At 53.6% G+C, this 25683-nt stretch overlaps 12 protein-coding genes across 12 annotated transcripts; 5 read left to right on the forward strand and 7 right to left on the reverse strand.

The window, feature by feature from the left end:
• Nucleotides 1-4: 4 nt before the first annotated feature.
• C7974DRAFT_443181 (uncharacterized protein) lies at nt 5-1395 on the reverse strand (the record flags this gene model as incomplete). Its single annotated transcript, XM_046145442.1, has 3 exons — nt 5-321; nt 367-978; nt 1029-1395. 3 exons carry the CDS (start codon nt 1393-1395, stop codon nt 5-7), a joined length of 1296 nt encoding a protein of 431 aa, XP_045992718.1.
• A 131-nt stretch (nt 1396-1526) lies between these two features.
• Nucleotides 1527-2755, reverse strand: C7974DRAFT_403241 (domain of Kin17 curved DNA-binding protein-domain-containing protein). Its single transcript, XM_046142806.1, has one exon. It carries the CDS (start codon nt 2628-2630, stop codon nt 1758-1760), a length of 873 nt encoding a protein of 290 aa, XP_045992719.1. The 5' UTR covers nt 2631-2755; the 3' UTR covers nt 1527-1757.
• Nucleotides 2756-2866: 111 nt separating this feature from the next.
• Nucleotides 2867-5134, reverse strand: C7974DRAFT_403244 (long-chain fatty acid transporter-like protein). Its single transcript, XM_046142807.1, has 4 exons — nt 4953-5134; nt 4456-4898; nt 3482-4407; nt 2867-3432 (listed from the first exon to the last, which is right to left on the reverse strand). Exons 1-4 carry the CDS (start codon nt 4957-4959, stop codon nt 2928-2930), a joined length of 1881 nt encoding a protein of 626 aa, XP_045992720.1. The 5' UTR covers nt 4960-5134; the 3' UTR covers nt 2867-2927.
• Nucleotides 5135-5263: 129 nt separating this feature from the next.
• Nucleotides 5264-6871, reverse strand: C7974DRAFT_403245 (uncharacterized protein). The gene is made up of 2 exons (XM_046142808.1): nt 5570-6871; nt 5264-5506 (listed from the first exon to the last, which is right to left on the reverse strand). The coding sequence occupies exon 1, from the start codon at nt 6627-6629 to the stop codon at nt 5592-5594; it is 1038 nt and encodes a 345-aa protein (XP_045992721.1). The 5' UTR covers nt 6630-6871; the 3' UTR covers nt 5264-5506; nt 5570-5591.
• A 98-nt stretch (nt 6872-6969) lies between these two features.
• On the reverse strand, nt 6970-8206 carry C7974DRAFT_58883 (uncharacterized protein). The gene is made up of 2 exons (XM_046146913.1): nt 7456-8206; nt 6970-7401 (listed from the first exon to the last, which is right to left on the reverse strand). Exons 1-2 carry the CDS (start codon nt 8072-8074, stop codon nt 7358-7360), a joined length of 663 nt encoding a protein of 220 aa, XP_045992722.1. The 5' UTR covers nt 8075-8206; the 3' UTR covers nt 6970-7357.
• Nucleotides 8207-8339: 133 nt separating this feature from the next.
• C7974DRAFT_320301 (uncharacterized protein) lies at nt 8340-9162 on the reverse strand (the record flags this gene model as incomplete). The annotated part of the gene is made up of 2 exons (XM_046138749.1): nt 8340-8847; nt 8897-9162. 2 exons carry the CDS (start codon nt 9160-9162, stop codon nt 8340-8342), a joined length of 774 nt encoding a protein of 257 aa, XP_045992723.1.
• Nucleotides 9163-10191: 1029 nt separating this feature from the next.
• On the forward strand, nt 10192-13240 carry C7974DRAFT_320186 (uncharacterized protein; the record flags this gene model as incomplete). Its single annotated transcript, XM_046138743.1, has 2 exons — nt 10192-10517; nt 10567-13240. 2 exons carry the CDS (start codon nt 10192-10194, stop codon nt 13238-13240), a joined length of 3000 nt encoding a protein of 999 aa, XP_045992724.1.
• A 1138-nt stretch (nt 13241-14378) lies between these two features.
• On the forward strand, nt 14379-17089 carry C7974DRAFT_403254 (kinase-like domain-containing protein). Its single transcript, XM_046142810.1, has 5 exons — nt 14379-15225; nt 15274-15517; nt 15574-15830; nt 15882-16361; nt 16415-17089. The coding sequence occupies exons 1-5, from the start codon at nt 14597-14599 to the stop codon at nt 16710-16712; spliced, it is 1908 nt and encodes a 635-aa protein (XP_045992725.1). The 5' UTR covers nt 14379-14596; the 3' UTR covers nt 16713-17089.
• On the reverse strand, nt 17090-17911 carry C7974DRAFT_403256 (DNA directed RNA polymerase). The gene is made up of 2 exons (XM_046142811.1): nt 17505-17911; nt 17090-17343 (listed from the first exon to the last, which is right to left on the reverse strand). The coding sequence occupies exons 1-2, from the start codon at nt 17690-17692 to the stop codon at nt 17319-17321; spliced, it is 213 nt and encodes a 70-aa protein (XP_045992726.1). The 5' UTR covers nt 17693-17911; the 3' UTR covers nt 17090-17318.
• Nucleotide 17912: 1 nt separating this feature from the next.
• On the forward strand, nt 17913-21505 carry C7974DRAFT_343971 (protein kinase domain-containing protein ppk32). Its single transcript, XM_046139326.1, has 3 exons — nt 17913-18803; nt 18855-20081; nt 20132-21505. Exons 1-3 carry the CDS (start codon nt 18198-18200, stop codon nt 21254-21256), a joined length of 2958 nt encoding a protein of 985 aa, XP_045992727.1. The 5' UTR covers nt 17913-18197; the 3' UTR covers nt 21257-21505.
• Nucleotides 21506-22573: 1068 nt separating this feature from the next.
• C7974DRAFT_59013 (transmembrane amino acid transporter protein-domain-containing protein) lies at nt 22574-24741 on the forward strand. The gene is made up of 4 exons (XM_046146915.1): nt 22574-22970; nt 23020-23162; nt 23218-24534; nt 24590-24741. Exons 1-3 carry the CDS (start codon nt 22719-22721, stop codon nt 24344-24346), a joined length of 1524 nt encoding a protein of 507 aa, XP_045992728.1. The 5' UTR covers nt 22574-22718; the 3' UTR covers nt 24347-24534; nt 24590-24741.
• A 17-nt stretch (nt 24742-24758) lies between these two features.
• C7974DRAFT_417293 (phosphatidylethanolamine N-methyltransferase) lies at nt 24759-25638 on the forward strand (the record flags this gene model as incomplete). Its single annotated transcript, XM_046144062.1, has 5 exons — nt 24759-24798; nt 24853-24892; nt 24954-24970; nt 25063-25168; nt 25239-25638. The coding sequence occupies 5 exons, from the start codon at nt 24759-24761 to the stop codon at nt 25636-25638; spliced, it is 603 nt and encodes a 200-aa protein (XP_045992729.1).
• Between the last annotated feature and the right edge of the window lie 45 nt (nt 25639-25683).

A 25683-nucleotide genomic window follows, 5' to 3' on the forward strand; every position in this document is an offset into this window, starting at 1 on the left:
CCCCTCACTTCGCACCCAGCCTCACAACAACCCTATGCTCCCTCACCACATTCCCTTTTCCCTCATACAGAAAGCTGACCGTGCGCCTTCCCACTACGCCACCCGCATCCGGCATCTCGATATCCTCGTCAATCAGCTCGTCATCAGGCACATCGATGATCTTGAACAAGATCTGCACTTCTGGGAAAACGGGGTGCGGCGCATTTGGCTCGGGCTCTGGCCAATTATCCCTGAATATGACAACTGCCTCGATATTCTTGACGCCCAGGGCGGTTTTGTGCTGGAAGAGCAAGTGCGAAAGGCTTGCACCAAGAGGGGAGCCTGTAAACGTGAGTAGGCGGAAGGACGATGGAGAAGGGAGCGCACCTAGGAGAGCTTCGGCCTCGAGTGCGGGCTCACCCATCGTGAGCTGTAGTCCAGGCCAGTAGGGTACTTTAGCCATGCCGTGGTTTTTCAGGATGCGGGCGACGAGCTGGAGGGTGTCGCTGTTCTGGACGTGGTTGACGAAGTAGCTGTGTAGTTCCCGCGGTGTGGGATTGTTCCGGTACCAGTACAACCACATAATGTCCGAAGCACGGGAGATTTGAGGTAGTTCCTCCGGCAAGACCTCTTCATCGATGTTTCGGTCAGCGGCGATTTGAGGTTTCAGGAGGTCCTGTGCGAAGATTGCTCCGCCTTTCTTGTTCACAGCGAACCGGTAGTATGCGCCCGTACACGGGTACTCCTGGTTATCAACATCGTATGACTGATCTTCGATGGGCACTTCGTAGCCCTCTTCGTCGACTAAGTCCTCGTGAAAGTGTTCGATGGAGTAGCATTCATTGTCTCCTCCTCTACCAACAGGGAGCAGGCTCAATTCAAGTTCTAACAGGGCGGTGCTGATCTTGTTCTTTACTTGCAAGTTCGGGTCATCGCGGAAGTCGCAGAAGATTGCGGGCTCGTAGAAGCCTTCACGCCAGCCCCATTTTGAAACCTCGTCTGGGCAAGATCAGTTTTGTATGAGTGATCCCTAGACGAGGGAAACTTACTCCGAAAGTCTCCCTGCCACTTAGACTCAGCAAATGGTGGTGTTCGCGGATCTTTCAAGCCCTTTCCAGCTTGCTCGATCGTCATATCCAATAGGCAACCATACCACTCACCCTTCTTTGTGTACTTAGTCCACGTTGCGTCGTTGGCAATGTTGTTTGGATCAAAGTTGAATCCAGCAGCTTGGACCAGTGAAGGCTCAGAGAATTTGACACCCTCGAGACTGCCGAAAGGGACTGCGATTCGTGGCGAAGATGCATTGCTGAGTAAGTGAGTCGCATCGGTGAAGGGAAATGGTTGGATGACAGCCTTGCTTACAGCAAGAACCGTAAGCCAAGCAGCGCCAAAAGCGCGAATTAGCTCTCGCATCGTGTCGGTGAACCAAGAAAGTAGGTTGAGGTGAGAGGCAGCGGTTAGTATATCGTGAAGTAATAGGCAAGTGCGGCCAGGGGACTCCACCACACGCAGCAGGAGCTCTCAACGAAAGCAGTATGAGTGAAGCGATCTAATCAGAGTGGTATCATCGTTTGATGGGCAAACATGACTGCTTTTCGCTCAAGGCAAGTCTGAAATTGATCAGCTAACCAACCACGTCCCATCAGACGTCCGTTTGTGCTTCAGAATAGAATACATGCGCAACGCAACGCCAATCTTGTACCTCCCTATAAACCCGCAGTTCCCATACGCCACGCTATGCATAATCAAGTGTGATGTTTGCAAAAGTCGACCATTTATAGCTTGACTTTCTTGACCGGCTTCTGCTCCGCGCCATCGTCCTTCTTGCGCTTGAAGATACTCTGGCTTTTCATCTGACCGAGCCCGGCCTTGTTCGGGGGAAGAGCTTTCGCCTTCATACCGAAGCTCAGCTTCACCGGTGCCGCAGCCGGTGCTGGCACTGCCTCCTCGCCTTCCTTCTTCTCTCCTTCGACCGGTGAGTCAGCCTTCTCCGCTACCGGCGAGTCACCCTCAGCGGGCGGTGTTGGGTTCTGCTTCGGCTGTGCTGCAGCAGCGGCTGCAGCCCTCTTCGCCTCGATGGCCTTCTTGGCTTCTGCCTCCTCCGCAGCGCGCTTCGCCATTCTCTTCAGCATCTTATCCTCGCCGGCGCCGCTCCGCGCCTCCGCGGCTTCTTGCGCAGCGATCTCCTCCTTGCGCTTGACTGCCGCGATGCTGGTATCGCGCCAGGCGATCATCAAGCCATCCTTCTCGTCCTCCTTGACGTGGCATATGCCCTCACGACCCAAGTGCTTGACGAACTCGCCCAAACTAGGCCATTTCGTCGCGTTCATGTGTACGTGTTCCTTGTCGCGAATATATTCGTTGTAGAACTTGTTCGAGGAAATCCATTTCTCATTGTGCGCTGTGCGTAGCAGGGCGACAAAGTCGCGCTGGAAGTCGTTGCTAAACTGGTTGATGAATTTGCGTGGGTCCTCGCCAACGACCTGCATTTGGCGAACGTGCGACTCGGACTGGACGTGGCACTTGAAGCCATTGGCGTCGCGACACTGCTTTTGGCAGATTTCACACCACCAGCGCAGCCTTTGAAGTCCCTTGGACTTCATCTTGTTCGCGACCCATTTCGAACTTCCAGCTTCCGCTTTGCCCATCTTTTCGAGTCTATGCGCTTTCGGTTCTGGTGTTTGGTGTACGATACGGAGGTCTTGGACTTCGTGAAGTCGTACGGAGTGAGCAGTCGGATTGGAGAGAGTGAGGCTTTGAGTGCGGCAATTCGTGAATGTTGAAAGGCGGAGTTCGTAGGGCTGAGCTGATCAAGCAACGCCACCGCGCTAGCGCGAACCCTTGCAATCGCGCACGTGCACCACCCTTCACATTCACGAGGATTTGACCACGATTCAGACCACTTCGTACAATTTGCTCATTCTCTACATGTTATGGTCTCGAAACTATGTGAGTCGTACACTCTTGTTCTTGATGCCTTCCCAATCTTTCCTCCCAAATGGTTGGTATCGATCGCCAGTGGGGGGCAGCCAGTACAGCCTGTCGTCACCAGTGATCTTATCCGGATCCACACCTTCCTTCTTGAGCCTGCCTTTCTGGATCTTCATCGTCCCTGTGTACTCCAACGCAGACGTCACCCGTAGAAAGAGCGGCACGGCATAACCAGGCAGCACCGCTCGGGCATGTCTCGCCAACGCCTGGAAGTCAAACGTCGAGTCTGTCACGCCCTCCGCCATGACTATCGATGCTGAGCCCGCACGACCGTCGTAGCCTGGGACTTGCACACCATACACGTTGGTTTCTGCGATCTGTGGAAATTTGCCGATCATGTCTGCAACTTCATTCGTTGATACGTTCTCGGACTTCCAACGGAACGTGTCGCCTAACCTGTCGACAAAGAACACGCGGCCGTCGCTGTCTTGTCGCATCATGTCGCCAGATTTGAACCACCTAGGTGCTGTCAGCCTTCAAGTATTCGATTAGGACCACCACCGCTTACATGTCTCCCTTCTGAAACACGTCTGTTATCCTCCTGTTCGCAGTCGCTCCGTCGTTATTATAGTATCCTGGGACACTCGGCAAAGTCTCTGGAGTCAAGCGATGCAGTACTTGCCCAGGCTCGTCCGTACCACATCGTATCGCGAAGCCGTTCTCGTCGCGCATGATCTCTTCCGTATCGACGTCCATCTTCACTCTGACCTCCTCATCTTTGAACCTCCAGTTCCAAATCAGACCTCGAAGACCAACTGTGTGCGCTGTGAACGGCCCAGCATTTCGGTTGAACGTTGCACCGAGTCCATCAGTAGCTGCATAGAGCTCGTTGATGACGGGGATGTTGAAGCGCTCGCGGAATGGCTCCCACACGTCTGGACGCATGCCATTTCCCCATGCTATCTTGACATTGTGTTTGCGCTCATAGGCATTTGGAGGGCCGTTGAGCAGGTATCTGCACAATTCTCCTACATATTGGATATGGTTTGCACCTGATGCTGCGACTTCAGGCCAGAATGTCTTGTGCGAGAATTTTCGACCAAGCACCACAGTACTACCGGCATGGATGGTGGGTGTGACACATAAGCCATGTGCTGCGCCGTGATAAAGAGGCATACATGTATACATCTTGTCTTCTGGCTTCAAGCCCAGATACCGTGCTGTTGAGTATCCGACGAGCAGCTCACGGCCGGTAGTCATGGCCACAGCTTTGGGGAGGCCAGTCGTTCCAGAGGTGTAGATTAATCCACGGACTGATTCCACGCTGACGTTCTCTCGTCGCGACTCAGGGATAATTGTGCTATCAGATAGCGAAGCCATGAATGTCGGGTTGTAGTAATGGATTGTGACCCCAAGACCTTCCAGCTCAGTACGACTGGCTTCGACATTGCCTCTGACATCGGTGTCTGCAATGAGGTGTCTGGTTTCGCACAACTAGGACAGTGTCAGTTGCCGTTCTCATACACAGAGTGCTCTACTGACCTTGGCGCAGTGCACAAGACCTGTTCCAGTCAAATTCCAGTTGATGAAGCTTATGCTTGCGCCAATCGCATCCAATGCAAACCAGATCATCAAGTATTCTGGACTGTTTCCTCCGTCAATCGCGACAACCTCCCCGACCTGCACTCCCAGGTCATTCATGAGCCAGTTCCCAACCCTTGTAATCGCGTCGAAGAACTCCTTGTATGTCCATGTCTTGCCCTCGAAGATCAAGAATGGATGGTTCGGTCGATTGCGCAGAGCGTGGTCTTCCAAGATGTGGTAGGTTAATACTCGCTTCTTTACCACCCGATCAGTGATATAGTCGATCACATCTGGTGACGGTGCAAGACCACCACGAGCATTCTGCAGATCGTATACGATATGGAACTTTGCGTTTAGGTAGGCAGCTATGGCTGCTGTGCCAGCTGCTCCTGCAGCAATCACTGGGCTGTCAGCTTGGCTCGGGACACAGCGCGTGTGGCAATATTGTAACTTACAAGCCATCTATGATGATCTGTTGATGTATCTCTTTCAAGGTCTGGAAAAGTGAAGTCAACCTGAGCCGGATGCAGAGCGATGAGGCCGTTAGACATAGAACAAGTAGCCGAAGAACGATGCATGGTTACTAGCTTTGGAATCGGGGTAGCACTTGATACACCGAGGTTGTCACCCGCGCCCGAGTCAGCGAATGGTGTTGCTGCTTTCCCCGCATTTTTTGATCGACGCCTTCGGGTGGGGCAGGGAACGGGAGCTAACTAGGTACAATACGACGAGGCCAGGCCAACTTGCTACTTCGTAATAGTCTTGAAATAGTTCCTTGCTCGGTATACAGGCCGATTCTATTCTGCGCCCTTAACAATACCGACAGCGCTGCTTGCGAGGAAGCAGCCGTTTTGTTCATTCCTCGCGAAGAGTATGCAACCGCTTGACTCGAGAACGCTATTAGTTATAGGACACAAGAAGCACTTACCTAGAGCTCTTCAATGCCTAAGAGCATGGAATTACTTGCAACAATGCAGATGCGATGCTCAAGACTGAAGGTCGCCAAAAAGTATGAACCAATCCTTAATACTGATCATTAGCGAATTAGGATGCTGTTTGTGACTATCAACAGGAACCCTTCCACTTCTTGCCTCCTACGATATGATAGAAACGCCCTCAAATTCTTCCACCTTCGATTCATGTTGCCGGGCAACAAGTTCAGCCTCCTCCTGCGCAATCTGCATTCCCGCGCCCGCCGCTGCCTTCAACCCCTCAGCCATCGCAACGGCCACCTGCTTCATGACCACCATTGTATCACCCGCTGCGAACACACCCCTCACACTCGTCTCATTGAAAATTGGATTCATAACCTTGATATACCCGCCCATCGCCGGATCGACCGTTTCGATTCCTAGCTGGTCGATGAGATGCTGTGACCGGTTTACGGTATCGGGACGATGTGCAATGAAGCCCAGTGTCACTGGCTCTCCGATTTCGAACTCTATTGTCACTCCCTCCGCATGAGTAGGCCCGTTGTTGACAAGACGCACGATCTTGCGGGAGTCCACTTTAGCACCGAAGGCCTTGGCCACGTCGAGGGCCTGTTGAACCGGGGGATCATCGGAGATCCCACCGTTGCTGAAGATCGTGATTCTGCTGTCGAAAGCCTTGGTCATCTGGACAAGATGCGACTGTGACGGGTGTTTGAATTCAAGGACGCCGATGGGTGTGCCGCGCTGCTCGAAGCCATCGCATGCAAGACACTGGTAGATATGCTCGGGCCAGTTCTCCTTGTAACCTGCGATATCAGGCATGATGTCTTTCGAACCAGTAGCCAGGATCAATTTCTTTCCAAAGTAAGTCTCATCTTTGCTGTCGCGAACTTCGAAACCGTCGTACCCATCGTGGCCAATTTGTTTTTTGGTCGCGTGAGTAATCGTTGCATTTTGGAACCAGACGGTATCGTAGCGAGACTCAATTTGTTCCCGAGCTGTGCGGCGGAACATGTATGGGTCCTGATGATCTCTGGATGCAACTGTGTGCATATGCTTGATCCCCTCGTTACGATACTGTTGCGAGTCAAATACAATTGCTGTTCCTTGGGTGCGTGCAAACACAAGCGCAGCGTTTAGTCCCGCGGGACCTGCTCCAACGATCAGAGCGTCGAAGATGTGAGGTCGGAGTGCTGTCATGTCGGTAGAGGAGATTTTGGCCCTGACGGTGAAAACTGAAAGTATTGCTGATGAGCTCTGAAAGCGTTTGATAGTCCAAAGCTAAATTCTGGGTGCGTCCGACTTATGTTGCTTGTCTGAGCTCGTACCCGGAGACTTTCATGCGGCTGCGTCGTGTACCTAGCTGTTTGAAGGAAGCAGTAGCTGGGTCTAGCAGCACTCATCAAGACCGTGCCTTTCTGTGCTAATTTCCGTCGGGCTATGTAGTAGTCGTCTATATTCGCGTTGGCACTGTGTGAGAGATGGGCTGGCACTAGAACACTAAGTCTCGAGGAGTCTCCGAGGAAGTCTCCGAGGCAAGTTTCCGGCGACATATAAAGCCCCCACAGACAGATGGGCTGGGTAGATTCATCGGAGTGTGCTTCTAAAGTTGTGGGTGACAGGCTTAGTAACTTCTACCTGTCCTCAGCAAAGCGTCACATACAGGACATCGAAGAAATCGACCAGTAGAGACTGAAAATCTGTAGCATGGCAAGCTGGTTCCAGCTTCTGACATCATGAATCCATGCAACTATCGAGTGAGTCCTATCATGCGAGTGTATAGCACCATAAGTCGTTGCAGTTTCCTGTCACTGCTTCTCTTCACTACGTTGGCTCAGCCAACGGCATGCAATCCGTTACTGTTGCCTGCTCGAAGACCAATAAACCTCTCTTCTGGGCCTTCATTTGTCACATCAATGAGCGGTTGATCAATTCTGTGTACCGAGCCAGGATTGTCCTGGAGCATGTCCAGCTGTGCTGAAAGAGTCAGAAGATAGTCTTTCTCTAACAGCAGATTGAGACTCACCTGCACGTATCCCAAGATCCCTCCGTAGCTCATGTATAAAGTCTTCTAAGCTCTCCACGAGAGTGGGGAAGCTTCCAGTCCCCGTTTTAATGACGCGCCAGCTCAAGGTTGGCATACCAGTATGCATGATCGCTCGTGTGATGTAGATTTTAGACGGATTTCCCTGCAGGACAGCCTCTGTCGTGGAAGTGGTGCACACATCGAAGCGATGAGCTGGAAGCTGATTATCAGCGTACACAAGGGAGACGAGATCTGTATCGCGGTTAGTGGATCGTGTGAGACGGAGAGACGAGTATAACATAAGTATCGCTTGCTCTCGCAAGAGGTTCTCAAGTTGTACACGCGTTACCGTTTGCTCAATTCGTCTTTGTGTCAATATGGACGCTGGTGACAATGGGTGATACGAAGCCTCCGCCCCGCCCTCAGACGATCTGATGGCATTGATGTCAACTTTGATTTGGGGATCTTCTCTTTCCTTTTCATCGCTGGCTTCTGGGAGAATTGCGTTGCTGTTTATGCTATCAAGAGGAGCGTGGGTACGTTTTCTGAATCGAAGTCGTAGATTGAAGGGTCTGAACCTGCGTCCGAAGCGGTTACCGTAGTAATCAGTTGAAGGCATGTTGATGAGCGAATGTACTGTTGCTGGAAGAATGCGCTGGGAGGAAAGATAGTACGATGAAGTTGCGAGTGGCGATGGCACAAAAATGCCTGGGTTGGGTTTGAAGCCAAGTGACGCATCAAGCAAACAGATCACCTTGGTCGGCTACTGCCATTCCAAGCTTCCCTGCCATTTTGGCAGATGATACCTGCATGATCGTAGGTTGTTGCATGACAAGAGCACACAGTCTGCGCCTGCCTTATACGTCTGACTGCAGTGTACAATCTCAGCGCCATCCACCAACGCGACCTTCATCCCACCTCTCTTTCCGCTCAGCCCTAAGATAAGCAATCTTTCGCCCTTCTCTTATGCGCCTCACGAAATCCATCACCTCACGTTCACTGGCAATCGCATCATGACCTACACCCTCGCCTTCCAGGAAGCTTTCCTCTAACCCCCGACAAAGAGCCTCTTGCTCACCAACTGCAGCACTTAATCGCTGGTAGAGTGCTGGTGGACTGAACTCCCGCAAAGCTTCGTCCTGCTCTGCCTGTTTTGCTTTCCACTGGCGTTCCGTGGCCCGAAGTGCTAGTAAGCGTGACTGTGTACCGTCGCGCTGGTGCTGTACATGCGCTTCGAGCTGCTTCAGTGATTCTGCAAGCTGGACGTTCTGAGCGAGAAGTGCTTGCAGTGGTACAGTTGATGCACCGAGAGACGCATGAGCCGTTTCAGGGTTATGGACGATTGCATGTTGCAACTCCGGGCTCTGCAAGATTTCATGCAGATCTTTCGTTCTATTTTCACATGAGTTGCTTGCGCATGTCGATCTGAGGACCAACGTACGCTTTATCTCTGATGAATTCAGGCAGCCAAGCGTCATTGGGTGGTTGAACGGCTAGCTGATATGGATCGGCCTGCGGTTCATTTTGCGAATGTGCTAGTTGAGAGCTATTGTAAGACTGCGCTTGCCCGGGCGGCGGTGGCAGCGGCCGACCTGCTGATGGTGTTGCCGTGCCACTTGAGTTTCCAGGCTTAGGTGGGGGAGGTGGAGGGGTAGAGTCGTCATGTTGATAGAAGCCCTGAGAATGGCGAGGCGATTGGAAAGCCATACTGGAGGTAGTAATGGGATTTAGTATATGCGATGCTCGTATACCGAATCAGCACGTGAAGCACTGCCGGACAGTCGTCCACTTGTGTGACAATGCACGTGGTGACGGAGTTCGACGGGCCGACAAGTCACCGTGGCGCGAGTCAGCAGCGTGCGATTCGACAACCAGTAGAGTGAGGTTGCGCTTCAGGGGCACGTCTTTCCAGAGATTGCGTTCCATGAGCGGAGACTTAGCACTCGGCCAGACGCGTTCTCCACAGCATGGAAGCCTCATCTGTCATGGTCACAGAAGAGACCCTGCCGCTCGCCAGGGATGCACTTGCCACATGCAGACCTCGGCCTCAGGCACATATCCCTATTTAGCCATCGCAGGAAGATTGCTTGCGCCATTCGCAGTGCATGATACGAAAGTCGAGGCAAACCGCAAACAATCCGCAGACTTGGGCCCGATTGCGTTTATGCATGTCTTGTGATGGAGATGACGGACTTCCTGCACATGCTGTTTCACCGTTGCCCTGCAGCGAAGGCCGACGGCTAGCTAAGGCATCAGAATGTTCAAAGGCAACTGTCAGGACGGAGTAGGCGAGGGGCGACATCCACACGAGTCTGTCACTCTTTGCGTGTCCTCAAATCAACAACAAGCCCTTATAACCACTTCCCACGGCTCGAATCGTGTTCTGCGTCCGACCCTTGGCTCAGCGGCTCATTGGCGGACAGAACGTGTTCCTGCAGCGCGGCGACCTCCCCTGGCGCGCGGCACGCTCCACTCGCGCAGCGCGAACCGCCCTCGGTCAAGACTGGCCAGGACTGGTTGATGGGCGCGTGGATAACGACCAATTCTAGCACTGCGATCGGCACTGAGACCTCCAAGTGCTCTTCGCCCTGCTCGTGCGGCTCGCTCGGCAGTCCCAGTCCCCCTTAACCAGTGCCTCTTCTAGCGTTTACGATTCGCAGTGCACACTCGGTCTCCCACTCTAGACCCGCGATTTGTGCAAAGTAATGATCTCCCCCGGGGCATAGTATGGACAATATGCAAGCCGCCCGAGCTTCTGGCGTGGGAGCGCCTTCTTCACAAGCTCCAGCCTCGCCGCCTCGCCAGAAGCCCTCGACACTGGCCTCCATTGCCATACAATCCTTTGCTGCCTTCCGCTCCCAGACATCGTCACAGCCTGTCCCTATCGCAGTCCAGTCGCCGGTTCGACGCAAGCCTCTACCAGCAGACTCGCCCGTCGCTGCTCGATTTTCCCAGTCGAGCCTGCGCTCTAATAGCATCACCGCCAAAGATCGTCCGCCTAATTCAGTACTCTCGCCACCGTTGACCGACGAAGGCTTATTTGTGCCCAGGAACCTCGACAGGTACGCGTCAGGCATGCTATGCGCCTGCCAATTGCTAACACCGCCGCAGCAACCCACACGGAACCACTCCTCTGACAGGAACTGCGCCAAAGCCTTTTGAGCCCCGCAAAAGCTCCCTCTCAGTCACGACTCGCAGCCCCGCCGTGAACTCTCCGCGGCATGAGAGGTCCGTCAGCAACCTCCAGCCACAAGGACCGACGAGAGTAGGAGATCTCAAGACGCACGCTCGCTCCCCTACTATGCCGAACATGCCCCTGTACGCCTCAGACTCGCGGCCAGAACCGGATCTGAAGATCAAGCTCGATGGTGTCGCTGAAGATTTCATGGACGATTACTCGTACGGCGAAGACGACGCGCCGCGCGACGTTACACAACAAGGCAAGCCCAAGTCCCCCAGCGGTGGATTCACATCCTTCTTTGGGTGGAATTCGTCGAGAAACCAGAACGGTCCCGAGTCGCCGGCTACCACATTCTCATTATCGCCGACCAATTCGCCGCGGAACAAACAAGGGAACACACCGGCCAAGTCAAAACCTAACGGCCTAGACATTCCAGCTGCCAACTCATCGTCTTCCTACTTTAATGTTCCCGGGACACCACTTCTGTCATCATCGCCCCAAATGAATGCTCACGTTGAGGAGCTCGAGCGCGAACTGCGCGAGGTGAGCTCAGAGCTCGCCTCTTCGATCAAGAGAGAGATGGACCTGGAAGACGAGGTTGAGCGCTGGAAAGCAGAAAGTACTTCAGCTATGTCACAGGACAACAGAAGAACGAGTGACTACTACTCCGATTCAGGGATAAGCACCATTCGATTCCCTGTCAGTGATCCTGAAGCCAAGATGGAAGAAATAGACACACAACGCAGAAAGGCAGAGCAAGAGCGTGCATCCTTGAAGGTGCGCATGGCTGAGCGACTGCAAGAAGAACTTAGACGTCGTCGCGACCTGGAAGAGCAAGTTCAGCAACTTGAAGATCAGGTCAGCGACCGGTCCAGAATAGGATCTATGATTGAAGACCCTCGAGTTAGGGATTTGTCTACGTCGTTGGAAGATGCTAAGAGACGTCTGGCTGAGGAACGACAGGTCAAAGAGAACTTCGAGGATCTACTTTCAGCATTGCGCGAGGAACTCGAGAAGCACCGCAACGAAGCCGATCATCTACGGGAACAAGTGGTCCCCCAATTGAAATCTCGCCTCGAGGTTTTGGAAGTGGAGGCTGCCGATACCGAAAGGCTGGTGTTTGAAACCACACGTATGCAGCAAGAGATTCAGCAACTTCGGAGCGAGAACCAGACCCTTGCTGCTGCCAAAAAACTGCACCTGGAGACAACGCCGCTGCCACAGGCCAGCCTTGGAATACAATCCATCGCGGAAGAGGAGAACGACGCGCCGCCACCAACTCTCCGCGTCGGGTTGACACGGTCAAATTCTTTAGCCCGTAGTACTGGGTTCAATTCGAAGAGAAATTCGTTGATGCGATCAAATTCTGTGAAGAATAGGTCGGGCGACAGCTCTCCCGCAGACGTACCCACTGTCAGCAATCCCGTGAAGGAACTGGAGGAGCAGCGCGATGCGCTCCACAAGGCTCTGAAGCATCTTCTGCATCGACAGGAGATGCAGCAAAGAGACTTTACAAAACGTATAAAGGAGCTTGAAGCTGAAAGAGACGCTGCTCTCAATCTTACGCCCCGTCGGACCGCATTCCATAGAGAGGTCGGTGATCTCAGACAAGAGGTAGACGCCCTTCGGCAACGCGCCGACGATGCATTAGAGCAGAAATGGCAATGTGAGAAAGGTCTTGGTGGACTACGTATGGATCTCGATCGCGCGCAACAAGAGACAAGCTCTCTCCGTGAGCTGCTTCGGGAGCACGACATCACCATTCCTGAAATCCGCCTAGAGAACGAACCCATTTCTCTAGACAAGGCATATAACGAGCTGCAAACGACACAAGCACTTTCCATCGCACGCATCCAGCAGTTGGAGTCTAGCAACAACGACTCCTTGGGCGCCGCCGGTGCTGAAGCTGAGAGAACTCTCGATCTATTGAAGCGCAGCATCTCAGATGCCGAGGCGGAGCGAGATTTTGCTATGAGCGAAGCTGCAGAGTACCGCAAGCAAGCACGACAATTGCAAAAGTCAGAGCTTGAACACATCGGCAAAGAACAGAAGCTCAGCGTCGAGTTGTTTGCTGCTGCAAATCGCATGGACGAGCTGTCCAACAGGATTCAACAGCAATTGGAGGCCAACGGCTCTCTACGAGCACGCTTGACTGATGCTATCTCTCGAGGAGAAGAGGAACAGCAGAAGTCAACGGATCAGATCATCGAACTCGAACGACGTTTGAAGACCGCAGAGGACAAAGTCATGCTTGCCCAACAGTCATCCGAAGAGGCCATTAACAAACACGAGCTAGAGGTGCAATCTCTGAAAGAGAGCCAAAACAGCCAGCTGCGTCGCGCCAAGTCTGGTTTGTTGAGCACGTCTGCCTTCTCACCCAACATGCCGTCGTCGCCAGTGTTCTCTCAACGATCACCCCGCCTTGATATGACCACAAGCGGTCCTGCCATGACCATGGCCGAAGCGACCAAGACAGAACTGCTCGAGAAGCGTGTCGGGGAGCTCGAGAGAGCTCTCCGAGATGCTGACCGCGAGATGGAGGAAGTAGTCAGCCGTATGAACATTGCTCAGATTGAGGTTGCTGAGTTGCAATTTGAGAAGTGAGTGTAGAACCCGCTGATTGACTGCATGGCATTAACAACTTGACAGAGATGAGGCCCTCCGCCAGACACGGCGACTGCAGGCCGACATTCTCGCCGAGCGTGAGAAAGTCAAGATACTGATGGCTTCCAACGAATAATTTACTAATCCACCCCGCGCTCGCTGGACACGACGTTCTTACCTTACATAATTTCGGCCAGCAGCATGTACCAACGCTGGCGTATGCTCGAGTTCGTAAGCTTTTGTCTCTGGCGTTTTCCCTGACACTGCATTTACACTTTGCGTCACGACCGTACGCATGTTAAACTTCACAACGCACACTTTTTTTGGAGCCCCAGGCATGTACCTGGAATCTCCATCGTGGTCAGTGCCTTCGCTGGCCACTTTTCTATACCCTACAGCGGTCGCAACGCTGTTTGTCTTTCTAGATTTATGGCTGCCCTGCAGACATACTGTAGTGCGGTGTTTGGATGTTATGGCTTCAAGCCGCTTTGGATATTTTGTGTACTCTTTAGCAGTCCTCTTGGATGCTGTACCATAACGGTGTAATGTATCAATGTCGACGCGTTATCTTAGACGTCTTAGCACAGCTAAAGCAATGTCACACCTGTCATACCCGATTATTCTCCTTCCCCGCGTGACTTGCCTCGAAGCTAAAGCTGTGTGATGGACGATTCGAACGGAGGCGCCGCACGCGACACGCGCCTAGCGCTCGTGGTGCACATGGACGGTACGAGCAGCCATCGAAGAGGCGAACAGAGGCTTCTTGAGAGGGGCACTGAAATGTTGAGTCACATGACCAAAGCATCGATGGAAAGTGGTCAAAGGGATGGAACTTTGGCTAGCGGACCCTGAAACTAAAGCACGTTCTGTAACTGTGAGCACGAGCAGCGAGCACATGCAATCTACGCGAAGATGAAGCTCAGCGAGCGGAGGTTTGATTTCGACAGGACAGCCAGATGGAATCCTTCAAGTCCACATTGCGAACCGGGTCTTGGGCCATTGGCTCGGCCCGTGGGACTGGCTGCATGGCCCAACGCTACCCAGGTACGCTAAGAACCGACTCCCTGACTTGAGCTCTTGACGAAACAACCCCCCGTCCGCCTCCCCCTCTCGCCAGTTGTTCGCTGTGATTTGCCTCTCGGGGGTTCGTCCAACGCTCTGTGCAGTCTGATAAAAAGTTCGCAGTTTCGTTCCTCCGTCCGCTCGCTCTTCTCCCGCGATCCTGCGCACTCCCCTAGATCCCCCTCCGAAAACATTGCGGACTTCTCTACTGAGCACACCGCCCACGACACTCTTCGAACCACAGCACATTGAGGAGGACTTTGCAGGCCGCCTCAGCCCCGCACTCGTTACACGATGAGCAACCAGCAGCAGGGCAATCGCCTGCAGCTCAACTTTGGCTTTGGTGGTGGGGGTGACCGCAACAACCAGTATGCCCAGGAGCAAGGCCGTGCATTTCCCACCACGCCATCGACGTTTCCACAGCCTGTGTATCCGAACCAGGCTGGCCAGCAGGAAGTCTGGGGCGCGCAGCAGCACCAGCAGCACCAGCCACCGGGCGGCGCCAGCAGCTACTCGGGCTACTTCCAAAGCCCTTACCAGCAGGCACAATACCAAGGGCAGCAGGGAAACTTGCAGGCCCCGGGGTCAGCTCGCTTCGATCAGAGCCCCAATGGACTAGCCCAGCAACTTTCGCAGCAGCACCTCGGAGGTGGCAGCAACCGCTCCGGAAGCCCCTACGGTCGTCAGCCCTCGCCGAGCCAGCAGCGACCTCGTACTGCTGACAACAGAGGCTACGGATATGGTAGCTACGGAGGCGGCGCTGCACCCCGACAGCCATCGCAGTCGCTGTATGACGAGGAGGCACCAGCCAGGAACCCTGAGAAGTACTCAACCAACATCGCGCAGCAGGCGACCATGTCCAAGGGCTTGATCAACACCTTCTTCAAGGACAGCGTTCAGCGAGCGCGCGACCGCAATCAGAGGTACGAGGTGTTCCAACGTCGCCCTGCACAACACTGACACGATGACAGAGCATTGGAACTCGAGTCGATCATGAAGGAACCTTCGATCTCCGACAACCGCAAGGCTCAGAAGGAGAACAGTATGCGCAATGCCGAAATTCAGTATCTGCGATTCCTGCGAACAAAGGAGAAGCCTGACAACTTCTCGACCCTGAAGGTGATTGGCAAGGGTGCCTTTGGCGAGGTCAAGCTTGTTCAACGTAAGAACGACGGCAAGATCTACGCGCTCAAGTCGCTGGTCAAGCAGGAGATGGTATGAACCAACCCCCAACGCTGGGTAGCGACGAACACAACACTAATGCCCTACAGTTCAAGAAAGACCAGCTTGCACACGTACGATCCGAACGTGACATCCTCGCCGAGTCTGACAGTCCCTGGGTGGTCAAGCTGCACACCACATTCCAGGACAACACCTTCTTATACATGCTTATGGAGTTCTTGCCCGGTGGTGATCTGATGACTATGCTTATCAAGTACGAGATCTTCACGGAGGATATTACAAGATTCTACATGGCAGAGATCGTTCTCGCCATCGAAGCTGTTCACAAGCTGGGCTTTATCCATCGGTAAGCTTGACTGACGACGAGTTCTTCGAAGCCTGTGCTGACGCTTCGAAGTGACATCAAGCCTGACAATATTCTTCTGGACCGCGGCGGTCATATCAAGCTGACTGATTTTGGTCTGTCAACAGGCTTCCACAAAGAGCACGACGCAGGCTACTACAAGAAGCTGCTTGCTGGTGGCGCCCACAAGTCGAACCGGGATAACCGAAACTCCATGAACATGGATCAGATCCAATTGACAGTCAGCAACCGTACACAGATTAATACTTGGAGGAAATCTCGCCGCCAATTGGCCTACTCCACCGTCGGTACACCCGATTACATCGCGCCAGAGATCTTCAGCGGCCAAGGATACGACTTTGGCTGCGATTGGTGGTCTGTGGGTACCATCATGTTTGAATGTCTTATCGGCTGGCCGCCCTTCTGCGCGGAGGAGCCCCATGACACATACCGCAAGATCGTGGATTGGCCACGCAACTTGCACTTCCCACCGGACCAGCAGCTCGGTGCTGAGGCGGAGGACTTTGTGAGGCGGTGAGTTTCCCTCGCGTTGTCATGACTGATTCGTGACTGACAAACCGGTTTAGCCTGATTTGTGATGCCGACCACCGTCTAGGCCGCATCGGTGGTGCCAGCGAAATCAGGCAGCATCCTTTCTTCCGCGGTGTCTCGTGGGATGGTCTGCGACGCATCCGTGCGCCGTTCGAGCCGAAGTTGCAGTCGAACGTTGATACTCAGTACTTCCCCATTGACGAGATCGACCAGAACGACAACAGCGCTGCTTACAGAGCACAAGCTGCGCAATCCGGAGACGACGAATATGCCACCAGCTTGCCTTTCATCGGTTACACATACAAGCGTTTCGATGCTTTCCGGGGTGCATAAAGTGCTCGTCGACTGGTCGCGACGATACACTGCACAATTGCATATCGTTTTTGCAGGCTTTGGTATCGTATACAAGCATCGCCTAGGCGTTGGGCCTCATTTCTGCACTCATGTTTTACGTCGTCGTTCAGCATACATTCTGTGATCATCGGGAGTATCGAGGATAGGTATGCCTTGCTGGAGTCATGTGAGCGGCCTCAGGATGAAACAGCTAAGGCGCAGGCTGCGGTGGTTGGGTCGTCCCTCAGATTGTCGGGTGATAGCGCATCTATCACGAACACCTTTGCAGAGGTATCAGATAGGTATTGGGATTGTGAGGAGTTGGGCGAGAAATCAAACAATGTGAAACCCCACTTTGCGCTCACAGCAAACGTAATGATATCTTTTGCCATCATGATTTGTTCCATGGGCTTGATCAAAACAGCCCTCTTTCTACATGCATCGTAGTAGCACTCGTTTTCCTAAATCGCCAGTAACTCCATGCTCGTGTGACTGAGGTCCCCCAGGGTTTGCGACCCTCTCAAGTCCGCATCCAGTTATTCTCAAGTCTGTGCCAGTGCTTCTTCTCTAGTGGGAATGCGCACAATCATCGCAGACATCCTGTTCTCATCGTGCCTCAAACTGCACCATACTGCGCCAACGTTAGCAATTGTCCACACATACGCTCTCCTTTCACGGCCGTCTGCCCGACAGTTGCGAAACCACCACCTCCACTCTAATCCCCCCTCCTTCCTCCACAGACCCGGTATCTAACCGCCAGCCCACGCGCAAAGCAGAACTCGAGTCACTCACCGGTTTGTCCTCTGCTTGTACAGCACACGGTGCCCGCACTGCCTGCAGCGAATCGGCTCGCCGCGCTTCAGCGGAACGTCCTGGTCGCAGTCGCCGCACTTGTAGTGCACTGTGCGCGCGTTGATGTCGACCTGCTGCTGCGCTTCCGAGGTGTTGGCGTTGTAGCCGCCGTTCTGTTGTGTGGACATCTTGGGGGTGTGCGGTGGATCGGTTGCGGTGTAGGTGAGAGAGACGTGTGGCGGTGAGGGCGTGTGAGATCGAGGAAGGCGGTGGTGTCGGCGTGTGAGAGGTTGATGGCGTCGAGAAATTGTTACAAGGCGGAATGCTGGCGCGCGCGCACGTGCCTTATCGATAGTGGAACTCGTTGCCTGAGGCGCGGGCGGGAGCGCGTTGGCATGGATGGCCGATGTCTTGGGCAGGGCTAGCTAAGGGTCTTGTCTAGTGATGCTAAAGTTGTGTGGAATGTGTTAGGCGCAAGAGACAGACTTGTATCAATTCTTTGCATGCGCTATTCAGCTTCAAGTGTACGTCATCTTGGTGTTCACCTGAAGGCGCCCTGGCATGCCTTGACCTTTCGGCAAGCTGTCAGTCTCAGACCGCATACGCAAGCCCGAAACCTCAACTGTTCGCATAACAGTCCATGACGTGCCTGCCTCGTACCCTCACGATTGCCGCGCGGGCAAATAGACCAAGATGTTTTCCAACGCGCTGAAATCGTTCCAATCGAACATCTCCGGCAACTACACGCTCAGCGCCCAGCCCTCGTCTTACTCTGGACCATGGAAGATATACGATGCGAAGAAGAAGTCAACAGGCAAGGCGGTTTCTGTCTTTGTCTTCGAGAAGAAGTCGCTGGAGCCTCCTGGCGGCGCAGGCCTCGGTGGCCGCTCAGGCGCTTCGCAGCTGAAGCGCGCACACGAGGAGGTGATCGAGAGGCTGAAGAAGGAGGCTAGCTCTCTGGCGCGACTGCGACACCCCAGCATCCTGGAACTGGCCGAGCCGGTTGAGGAGACTCGTGGTGGAGGCTTGATGTTTGCGACAGAGCCGGTGACAGCCTCTCTGGCTGGCCTACTTCAGGAGAAGGATGAACAAGAGAAAGCTGGAGGTGTGGGCGGTCGCCGCAGCCGCTTTGTCGTCGAGGAGTCGGACGGACAGAAGCGCAGGCGGGAAATCGAAATCGACGAGTTGGAGATACAAAAGGGGTTGCTGCAGATCAGCAAGGGCCTGGAGTTCCTGCACGAAAGTGCTGGATTGCTTCATGCCAACCTCACACCGGAGGCTATCTTCATCAATGCAAAAGTAGGCAATACCAATTCTTCTCATATTTTACACTGCTGATGGATGTGGCAGTCAGACTGGAAGATTTCGGGCCTTGGGTTCTCTACTCCTGCAGAGAACTCGACGAAGCCAACCTCTGTGACGCCTATATCTCTCTCGGAAGTTTTAAACTACGATGCTCGGCTGCCTCGATATGTCCAGCTCAACATCGACTATACTTCGCCAGATTTTATCATGGACGGGAACCTAACGCCAGCTGCGGACATGTTCAGTCTAGGTCTCTTAATCATTGCACTCTACAATTCACCACACCAAAGTCCACTGGAATTCAACGGGAGCGCATCATCCTATAAGCGAGCGTTCTCGTCATCTGGCTCAGTGCCGAGCAAGAACAATAACTTCATGAGCTCGCAGCCACTCCCGCGAGAGGTGGCAAATGGAGTGCTTGATCGGCTCATCACACGGCGACCAGCACAGCGCTTAAACGCAAAGGAGTTTCAACAGGCACAGTACTTTGACAACATCTTGGTCTCGACAATCCGGTTCCTCGACTCCCTACCAGCGAAGACGCCGAATGAGAAGTCGCAGTTCATGCGTGGGCTGCCACGAATTTTAAACCAGTTCCCGAAGTCTGTGCTTGAGAAGAAGATATTGCCAGCACTGCTCGAAGAGATGAAGGACCGCGAGCTCCTGACGTTAATTCTGCAGAATGTCTTCAAAATCATCACCATGCTGCCATCAGGCAAGCGGGCCTTCACTGAAAAGGTCGTACCGAAGCTGCGCGAAACGTTCCTCGCCACTACTGCTCCTGCTGCAAAGGGCGTAGCACAAGAGCGTGACAGCCTCAAGGAGGCGGGCCTGATGGTTCTACTAGAGAACATTCAGGTTGCGGCAGACAACACGGGTGGAAAGGAGTTCAAAGACGACATTCTACCAGTCATCAACTATGCTCTAGAGTCACCGACACATTCGCTGGTCGATGCAGCCTTGCGTACGCTGCCAATCGTTCTTCCTATCCTTGACTTCTCGACGACCAAAAACGAGCTTTTCCCCGTCATTGCGACGATCTTTGCAAAGACAAGCAGTATGGGTATCAAGATCCGTGGGCTAGAGGCGCTGAAGACTTTGTGCGGAGGTGGGAATGATGATCAGAATGACTACCAGAGCGATGGTCTGACCGGAATGGTCGAGGCACCAAAAGCGAAAAGTTCCAGTGTGTCGATTTTAGATAAGTACACGATACAAGAAAAGGTCGTGCCGCTGCTCAAGGGTATCAAGACCAAAGAACCCGCTGTTATGGTACGAGAATCTCTACGTTGACTGAGACTGTTGCTGACATTCCACTCTAGATGGCTGCCCACGATGTTTTCAAGGCTATAGCACCGCAAGTTGATGGTGATTTCCTGGCTTTGGATATTCTACCGATCTTGTGGCAGTTCGGTCTGGGGCCGTTGCTCAACCTTCCGCAGTTCCAAGCTTACATGACGCTGATCAAGTCTACTTCAGCACGCGTTGAGCAGGAGCAGACGCGCAAGTTGCAGGAGCTTGGTGCTAACAGCACAAGTGCGACCACGCGAAACGAGTTCATGAGCTTTGGCGGCCCACCTGTGTCGAATGGGTTCGACTCGAATGGCGGTGACGATACAAACTTCGAAGCGCTGGTGCGAGGCAACCAAGGCGCAACCGGCGGTTCAGACATGCTAGGGAACGACCCGTGGGCCAGTGCTTCAGCAAATGCTTCGGCATCGTCTTCCGCTATTCTGCCTTCGCGACCTGCAAACCGGGCCAACAGTTCCTCACCTGCGCCAGCAACCTTCTCCTGGTCTACACCACCGGTCTCCCCACCCCCACCTACGAATCTCTCCGCACCTCAGGTGAACAGCAGAGCCATGGCACCTGATAACAACTTCTCATCCCTCAACTCCTCTTTCCCAGCCATGAGTCCTTCCAACCCTGGCATCGGCAGCCCAATTCTCTCGCAGCAGCAGAGCAGGCCTACAATGGGAATGAACAGCATGATGTCACAACCTGCAGCAACACCCTCGTACACAACGCCCAGTTCCGGCGGCGTAGATTGGAGTAGAGCCAACAACTCTTCTGCATCAACATGGGGCAGCCCTTCTATGGGCAACACCATGTCAAGCGGTCTCTCAAACTTCTCGGCGATGGCACCCTCGCAGCCCCAGCCTCAACAACGCCAGAACCAAACCGCAAGCCCGTACTCAGGTTTCAGCATTGCTCCGCCACCTTTAAAGTCAGCGAACAGCGGAACATTCAGCATAGTGCCGCCTCCGAGTTTGGGTGCAAGCAATAGAAGCACAAGTGCCAACGGTGGACTAGGTATGAACAGCATGAAGGGTGGGAATATGAACAGTATGGCAGCGCTGAGAGCGCAGACACAAGGCCAACAAAATCAGCGACAGCAGAGTCAGCCACCAACGAACTGGGGGAATGGCAGTGATAGCTTGATATAACACAATTGATGTAGCAATCGAGTAGTGGGAAGAAGACCACTATGCGGCCTCAATCCAATGCACAGTCCTTATTGTTGACCCTTGATAGAGGAGGAGAAGCACGTGCCTACAAAATATAACCCGATAGTCTCAGCAATCATGCAATTCAACATCAAAGCCAGTGACGCTCGGTTCGCCAGTTACGATGTAGGGTGCGGTGCTGCCGTTCAGGCCACCGACCCCGTCACAAGGCTCTAAACTATCACAACGATATGCGGTGCATCAGCCGCGGCATACGATATCACCACGCTACTGAGCAGATCTGCAACGCATCCAGTCAGCTGCATGAAATGGCCCGCCAGATCAGTGCAGATTCACTTGGACCCTCTGCGCGGGATCTCCGAGATGGAATGTACCCACGATCAGGAGACGAAGCCTCTGGACAAGCAAAATGCGAAGACGAAAGGCCGCGCTTGCACCACATTGGCAGAAGCTTGGTGTCGTAATCGCAGGGGCGGGATTGCGTGAGCAGCAACAGCCGAGCGCGCCCCACTTGCTTGGCTTGATGCTTGGGTTGCGGCTGCGCTTGGTCCGCCGTGTGGCGTACAACGTCATGGCGCTCTCAACCACGCTTTCTGGCAAAGCTTCGCGCTGTAAGCGGTGGCGACGTGTGACTGACGGGGGTACTAAAACATGGTAAGGTAACACGCAACGGATGCCAAATGAGCTCCTTGGTGGTCGTTGAAGTGGGTCGTTGGGATGACATCCACAGCGAGATGTGAACTTGCCGCACAACAGAGACGGTAATAAGCTATATGCGGCCTGTCTATCCCAAAACCAGCTGGCCAGTCAAATACTGATGGTCTACGTCACGTCAGCGCGCCGTAACGGCCTGCTAAAGGCTGAAATCGCTGCCGTACGAAGCGGCGCCAGTCAACCGAGATTTGAGAGGGCAAACGAAAACTCGAACAATTCGATCAGAATTCGAATCATGGGCGAGATTGAGCGTACTTTGTCGAGTCGTGGTGTAATTGCGTGGAGTAGACGTTTTCTCTATGCATCATTTGATAGGCTGTGTGCATTGGGAGCACCTTCAAACAGGGACGGTCTCGATGAATCCCCACCAAACCCTGCACAATCCAGGGTTCCGCCGTCCGGCCACAGCGACTTTCACCCCGCAGGATTCTGTTAGCGGCACTAGTATCGTTCGTTCGCGCCGCAGCATCATCCTTAGCCACGAGCTTGCAGGCTGCGTGCCGCTATTTAACTATCCTGGCTCTCACGCTTTCTCCGTCGAACGTCCACTCACAACCGCTCGCCGTCTCCAGGTCGCGATTCTATACGCAGCTTGAGATCGTCTCATCTGCGCCAACTCTGCATCAACTGCACATCGGATCAACAACAAGTGGTTAATGCTACCGCAATCGAACATTCGCCGTCGTTTTAGTTATACGCCCTACAAGAGGACGCTCCGCTGTTTAAAATGGCGTTAGGACTCTTCAGCAAGGCCAAAGAGGCCGACAGGAACTCCTCTACAGACGAAAAGTACCACTCCAAGGATGCTGTACAGAATCCTGCAAACATCGGCGCTGGAACCGGCAGACTTTCTGATCCCGGAGCAAACCGCGATCCTGAGATGGGTGTAGACAGCGATAGCGAGAGCAGCATTATCGGGAAGCAGATGGCCTTGGAGGCTAACAACGCGATCAAGTATCGCAGTTGCAGCTGGCAGAAGGCATGCTCTTCGTAGCAAAATAAACCCTGCATGGCTAACGATTCTCCAGACTGCGGCTTTGCTGTTCTCCGAGTACATCTGCTTAGCCATCATGTCCTTTCCTTGGTCATACTCGATTCTTGGCCTTGTCCCGGGTGTCATTCTGACTGTCGTCATCGCCGCCTTGGTTCTGTACACATCTTTGACGACCTGGTAAGTTCCAATGGCGTCTCCGCAGGATACGCAACATTTCGCTAATCAAATGCAGGCACTTCTGCATGCGCCACCCGGAGATTCGCGATGTGTGTGATTTGGGTCAAATGATCTTCTGGAACCAAAAGTGGGCTTTCTACTTCACCGCGGTCATGTTCATTCTGAACAACACCTTTATTATGGGCCTGCACTGCCTTGTCGGCGCCAAGTGGTGGAACACTATCACTGGCCACGAGCTTTGCACGATCGGCTTTGCTGCAATCACCGCCATAATCTCGTTCATCGCCTCGCTCCCCAGGACGTTCTCCACGCTGGCGAAGATCGCAACCTTCTCCGCTTTGTTCACCTTCATCTCCGTTCTTCTGGCTGCCATCTTCTCCGGAATCGGCCAGAAGCCTGCAGGATACCCTGAAATGGGCGAGCTCGAAGTCTACGCTGCTACGCCCTCCGGCACTACCTTTGTTGCCGGCATGAACGCATTCATGAACATCAGCTACACTTTCATTGGCCAAATCACACTCCCCAGTTTCATCGCGGAGATGAAGAACCCCAAGGACTTCCCCAAGGCGCTTTGGTGCGTCACGATCGCCGAGATCATCGTCTTTAGCTGCGTTGGCGGCGTCGTTTATGCGTACACTGGTTCAAACTACATGACAGCGCCCGCATTCGGCTCGATCGCGAACGAGATGCACAAGAAGGTCGCATTTACTTTCATGGTCCCTACCATCATCTTCCTGGGCGTCCTGTACGCCTCGGTTTCTGCGCGATTCATCTTCTTCCGCATTTTCAACAACACGCGTCACATGGGTAACCACACAGTCCTGGGCTGGGCCGCGTGGGCCGGCATTCTCGCCGTGCTCTGGGTCCTGGCCTTCATCATTGCGGAAGTGATTCCGTTCTTCTCGGACCTGCTCTCGTTGATGAGCTCGCTGTTCGATTCGTTTTTCGGTTTCATCTTCTGGGGTGTCGCGTACTTCCGCATGAGGAAGGAGACCTATGGCCCTAGGTTCTGGGCCGTTCGTGGAATCAGAGGATGGGCGGGCTTCATCTTCAACGTCATCCTGTGCGCAATTGGTGTGCTGTTCTTGACCGCAGGTACTTACGCTACCGTTCAGTCCATCATCGACGGTTACGCAGCGGCCTCTTTCGGAGGACCCTTCAGCTGTGCAGACAATGGACTTTGAAGAGACGGATTGATGAGTACATTACCTTTCGTTTTTGGGGGTGCACTTCATGTGTCCCTACGTTTGCCGACAAATGTATAATGATAGGGAAAACAGGGAAATATGGCGTAAAATGGGAACAATATTGGATATTACGGTTGGGAAAAAGGACGTACATTAATGAATCAAATGCATATTGAAAGAACTTGGTAGTCTTCTTTCTGATCTCGCAAATCAGAGTAAGTCGTTGACTGACATTGCCAGTGTCATGTGTTTCCCTTCGGTAAAGCGCAGAGAAGCTATGACGTTTTCGTGGACGGCACATGCAGACAAGTTGTCAACATCCCGCCCGTCAACCTTCTTTCACTTTACTTCCTCGCATACTGCAGACTTGGATAATCCCGTACTACTGTGCATCTACGCTTTCGCCGCCATGTTCGACAACATTGATTTTACACAACCTACGCTGTGGGGTAAGCTCCCCACCCTCGGCATAGCTACACCATGACAAAACTGACAGTAAACAGTTTCTGCCGTTAGCATTGCATTCAACCCCACATTCTGGAAGTGAGTCAATGATCCAATACAATTAAGGCAACACCAGTGCTCGGACTGACATGTGAAATAGTATCGCCGCGCAGTCAGGTACGACCCCACTATTCACCACAATCTCATACCTTCCCAAATGAGGGCCTGCCTAGCCGGAGTACCCAAAAAACAGCTCTGACAGTACCTAGAATACCATAACAAAGTCATCACGAACCTTTTCGGCGGCAACAGTCGATATGGATGCTATGCGCTCGCCGTAGCCATTTTCTCCCTTGGCATCTTCAGGGACTACCTGTACGCTTCGCCGCCCCAACAACCTCTCCTGACTCTCCCTCGCAAACGCTACTGACATACCACCTTGCAGCTATAACGAGGCCCTCGCCGACCAACCCACCTCCGCGCTCCTCGAAAACCCGCTCGTCAAATACTCCGCCATCCCGCTCTTCCTCACCGGCAACACCCTTGTCCTGACCTCGATGTGGGCGCTCGGCGTCACCGGCACGTACCTGGGCGACTACTTCGGCATTCTGATGGACGCGCCGGTGACGTCGTTCCCGTTCAACGTGTCCGACGCGCCCATGTACCACGGTTCGACGCTGAGCTTCCTGGCGACCGCGCTGTGGTACGGAAAGCCCGCGGGGCTGTTCCTGACCGGCGTTGTCGCCGTCGCATACGCCATCGCCAGGCAGTTCGAGGACCCATTCACTGGCATGATCTACCAGAAGAGGGACGAGGAGCGCGCCAAGGGCAAGAAAGGCTTGTAGGCTCTTTGCGCATTTGCGGTCTGCGGCGTTGCGAGGGGCAGAGAT

This window comes from Boeremia exigua (assembly GCF_020726555.1).
Source record: "Boeremia exigua strain MPI-SDFR-AT-0100 chromosome Unknown C7974scaffold_12, whole genome shotgun sequence".
NCBI lineage: Eukaryota > Fungi > Ascomycota > Dothideomycetes > Pleosporales > Didymellaceae > Boeremia > Boeremia exigua.

What these genes read in the sequence shown, in the direction of transcription:
- C7974DRAFT_58883 (XM_046146913.1), bottom strand. Translation starts at nt 8,074, where the DNA reads ATGCCTTCAACTGATTACTACGGTAACCGCTTCGGACGCAGGTTCAGA. An exon ending in GGATCTTGGGATACGTGCAG is followed by an intron (nt 7,402 to 7,455) that starts GTGAGTCTCAAT and finishes CTTTCAGCACAG; the next exon opens with CTGGACATGCTCCAGGACAA.
- C7974DRAFT_403256 (XM_046142811.1), bottom strand. Translation starts at nt 17,692, where the DNA reads ATGTCCACACAACAGAACGGCGGCTACAACGCCAACACCTCGGAAGCG. An exon ending in TACAAGCAGAGGACAAACCG is followed by an intron (nt 17,344 to 17,504) that starts GTGAGTGACTCG and finishes ACGTTGGCGCAG; the next exon opens with TATGGTGCAGTTTGAGGCAC.
- C7974DRAFT_403244 (XM_046142807.1), bottom strand. An exon ending in GTCTTGTGCACTGCGCCAAG is followed by an intron (nt 4,408 to 4,455) that starts GTCAGTAGAGCA and finishes ACACTGTCCTAG; the next exon opens with TTGTGCGAAACCAGACACCT. An exon ending in GTGTTTCAGAAGGGAGACAT is followed by an intron (nt 3,433 to 3,481) that starts GTAAGCGGTGGT and finishes GACAGCACCTAG; the next exon opens with GTGGTTCAAATCTGGCGACA.
- C7974DRAFT_403254 (XM_046142810.1), top strand. Translation starts at nt 14,597, where the DNA reads ATGAGCAACCAGCAGCAGGGCAATCGCCTGCAGCTCAACTTTGGCTTT. An exon ending in GCGCGCGACCGCAATCAGAG is followed by an intron (nt 15,226 to 15,273) that starts GTACGAGGTGTT and finishes ACACGATGACAG; the next exon opens with AGCATTGGAACTCGAGTCGA. An exon ending in AAGCTGGGCTTTATCCATCG is followed by an intron (nt 15,831 to 15,881) that starts GTAAGCTTGACT and finishes GACGCTTCGAAG; the next exon opens with TGACATCAAGCCTGACAATA.
- C7974DRAFT_59013 (XM_046146915.1), top strand. Translation starts at nt 22,719, where the DNA reads ATGGCGTTAGGACTCTTCAGCAAGGCCAAAGAGGCCGACAGGAACTCC. An exon ending in GCAGTTGCAGCTGGCAGAAG is followed by an intron (nt 22,971 to 23,019) that starts GCATGCTCTTCG and finishes ACGATTCTCCAG; the next exon opens with ACTGCGGCTTTGCTGTTCTC. An exon ending in TACACATCTTTGACGACCTG is followed by an intron (nt 23,163 to 23,217) that starts GTAAGTTCCAAT and finishes AATCAAATGCAG; the next exon opens with GCACTTCTGCATGCGCCACC.
- C7974DRAFT_403241 (XM_046142806.1), bottom strand. Translation starts at nt 2,630, where the DNA reads ATGGGCAAAGCGGAAGCTGGAAGTTCGAAATGGGTCGCGAACAAGATG.
- C7974DRAFT_403245 (XM_046142808.1), bottom strand. Translation starts at nt 6,629, where the DNA reads ATGACAGCACTCCGACCTCACATCTTCGACGCTCTGATCGTTGGAGCA.
- C7974DRAFT_343971 (XM_046139326.1), top strand. Translation starts at nt 18,198, where the DNA reads ATGTTTTCCAACGCGCTGAAATCGTTCCAATCGAACATCTCCGGCAAC. An exon ending in CTATCTTCATCAATGCAAAA is followed by an intron (nt 18,804 to 18,854) that starts GTAGGCAATACC and finishes TGGATGTGGCAG; the next exon opens with TCAGACTGGAAGATTTCGGG. An exon ending in CCAAAGAACCCGCTGTTATG is followed by an intron (nt 20,082 to 20,131) that starts GTACGAGAATCT and finishes ATTCCACTCTAG; the next exon opens with ATGGCTGCCCACGATGTTTT.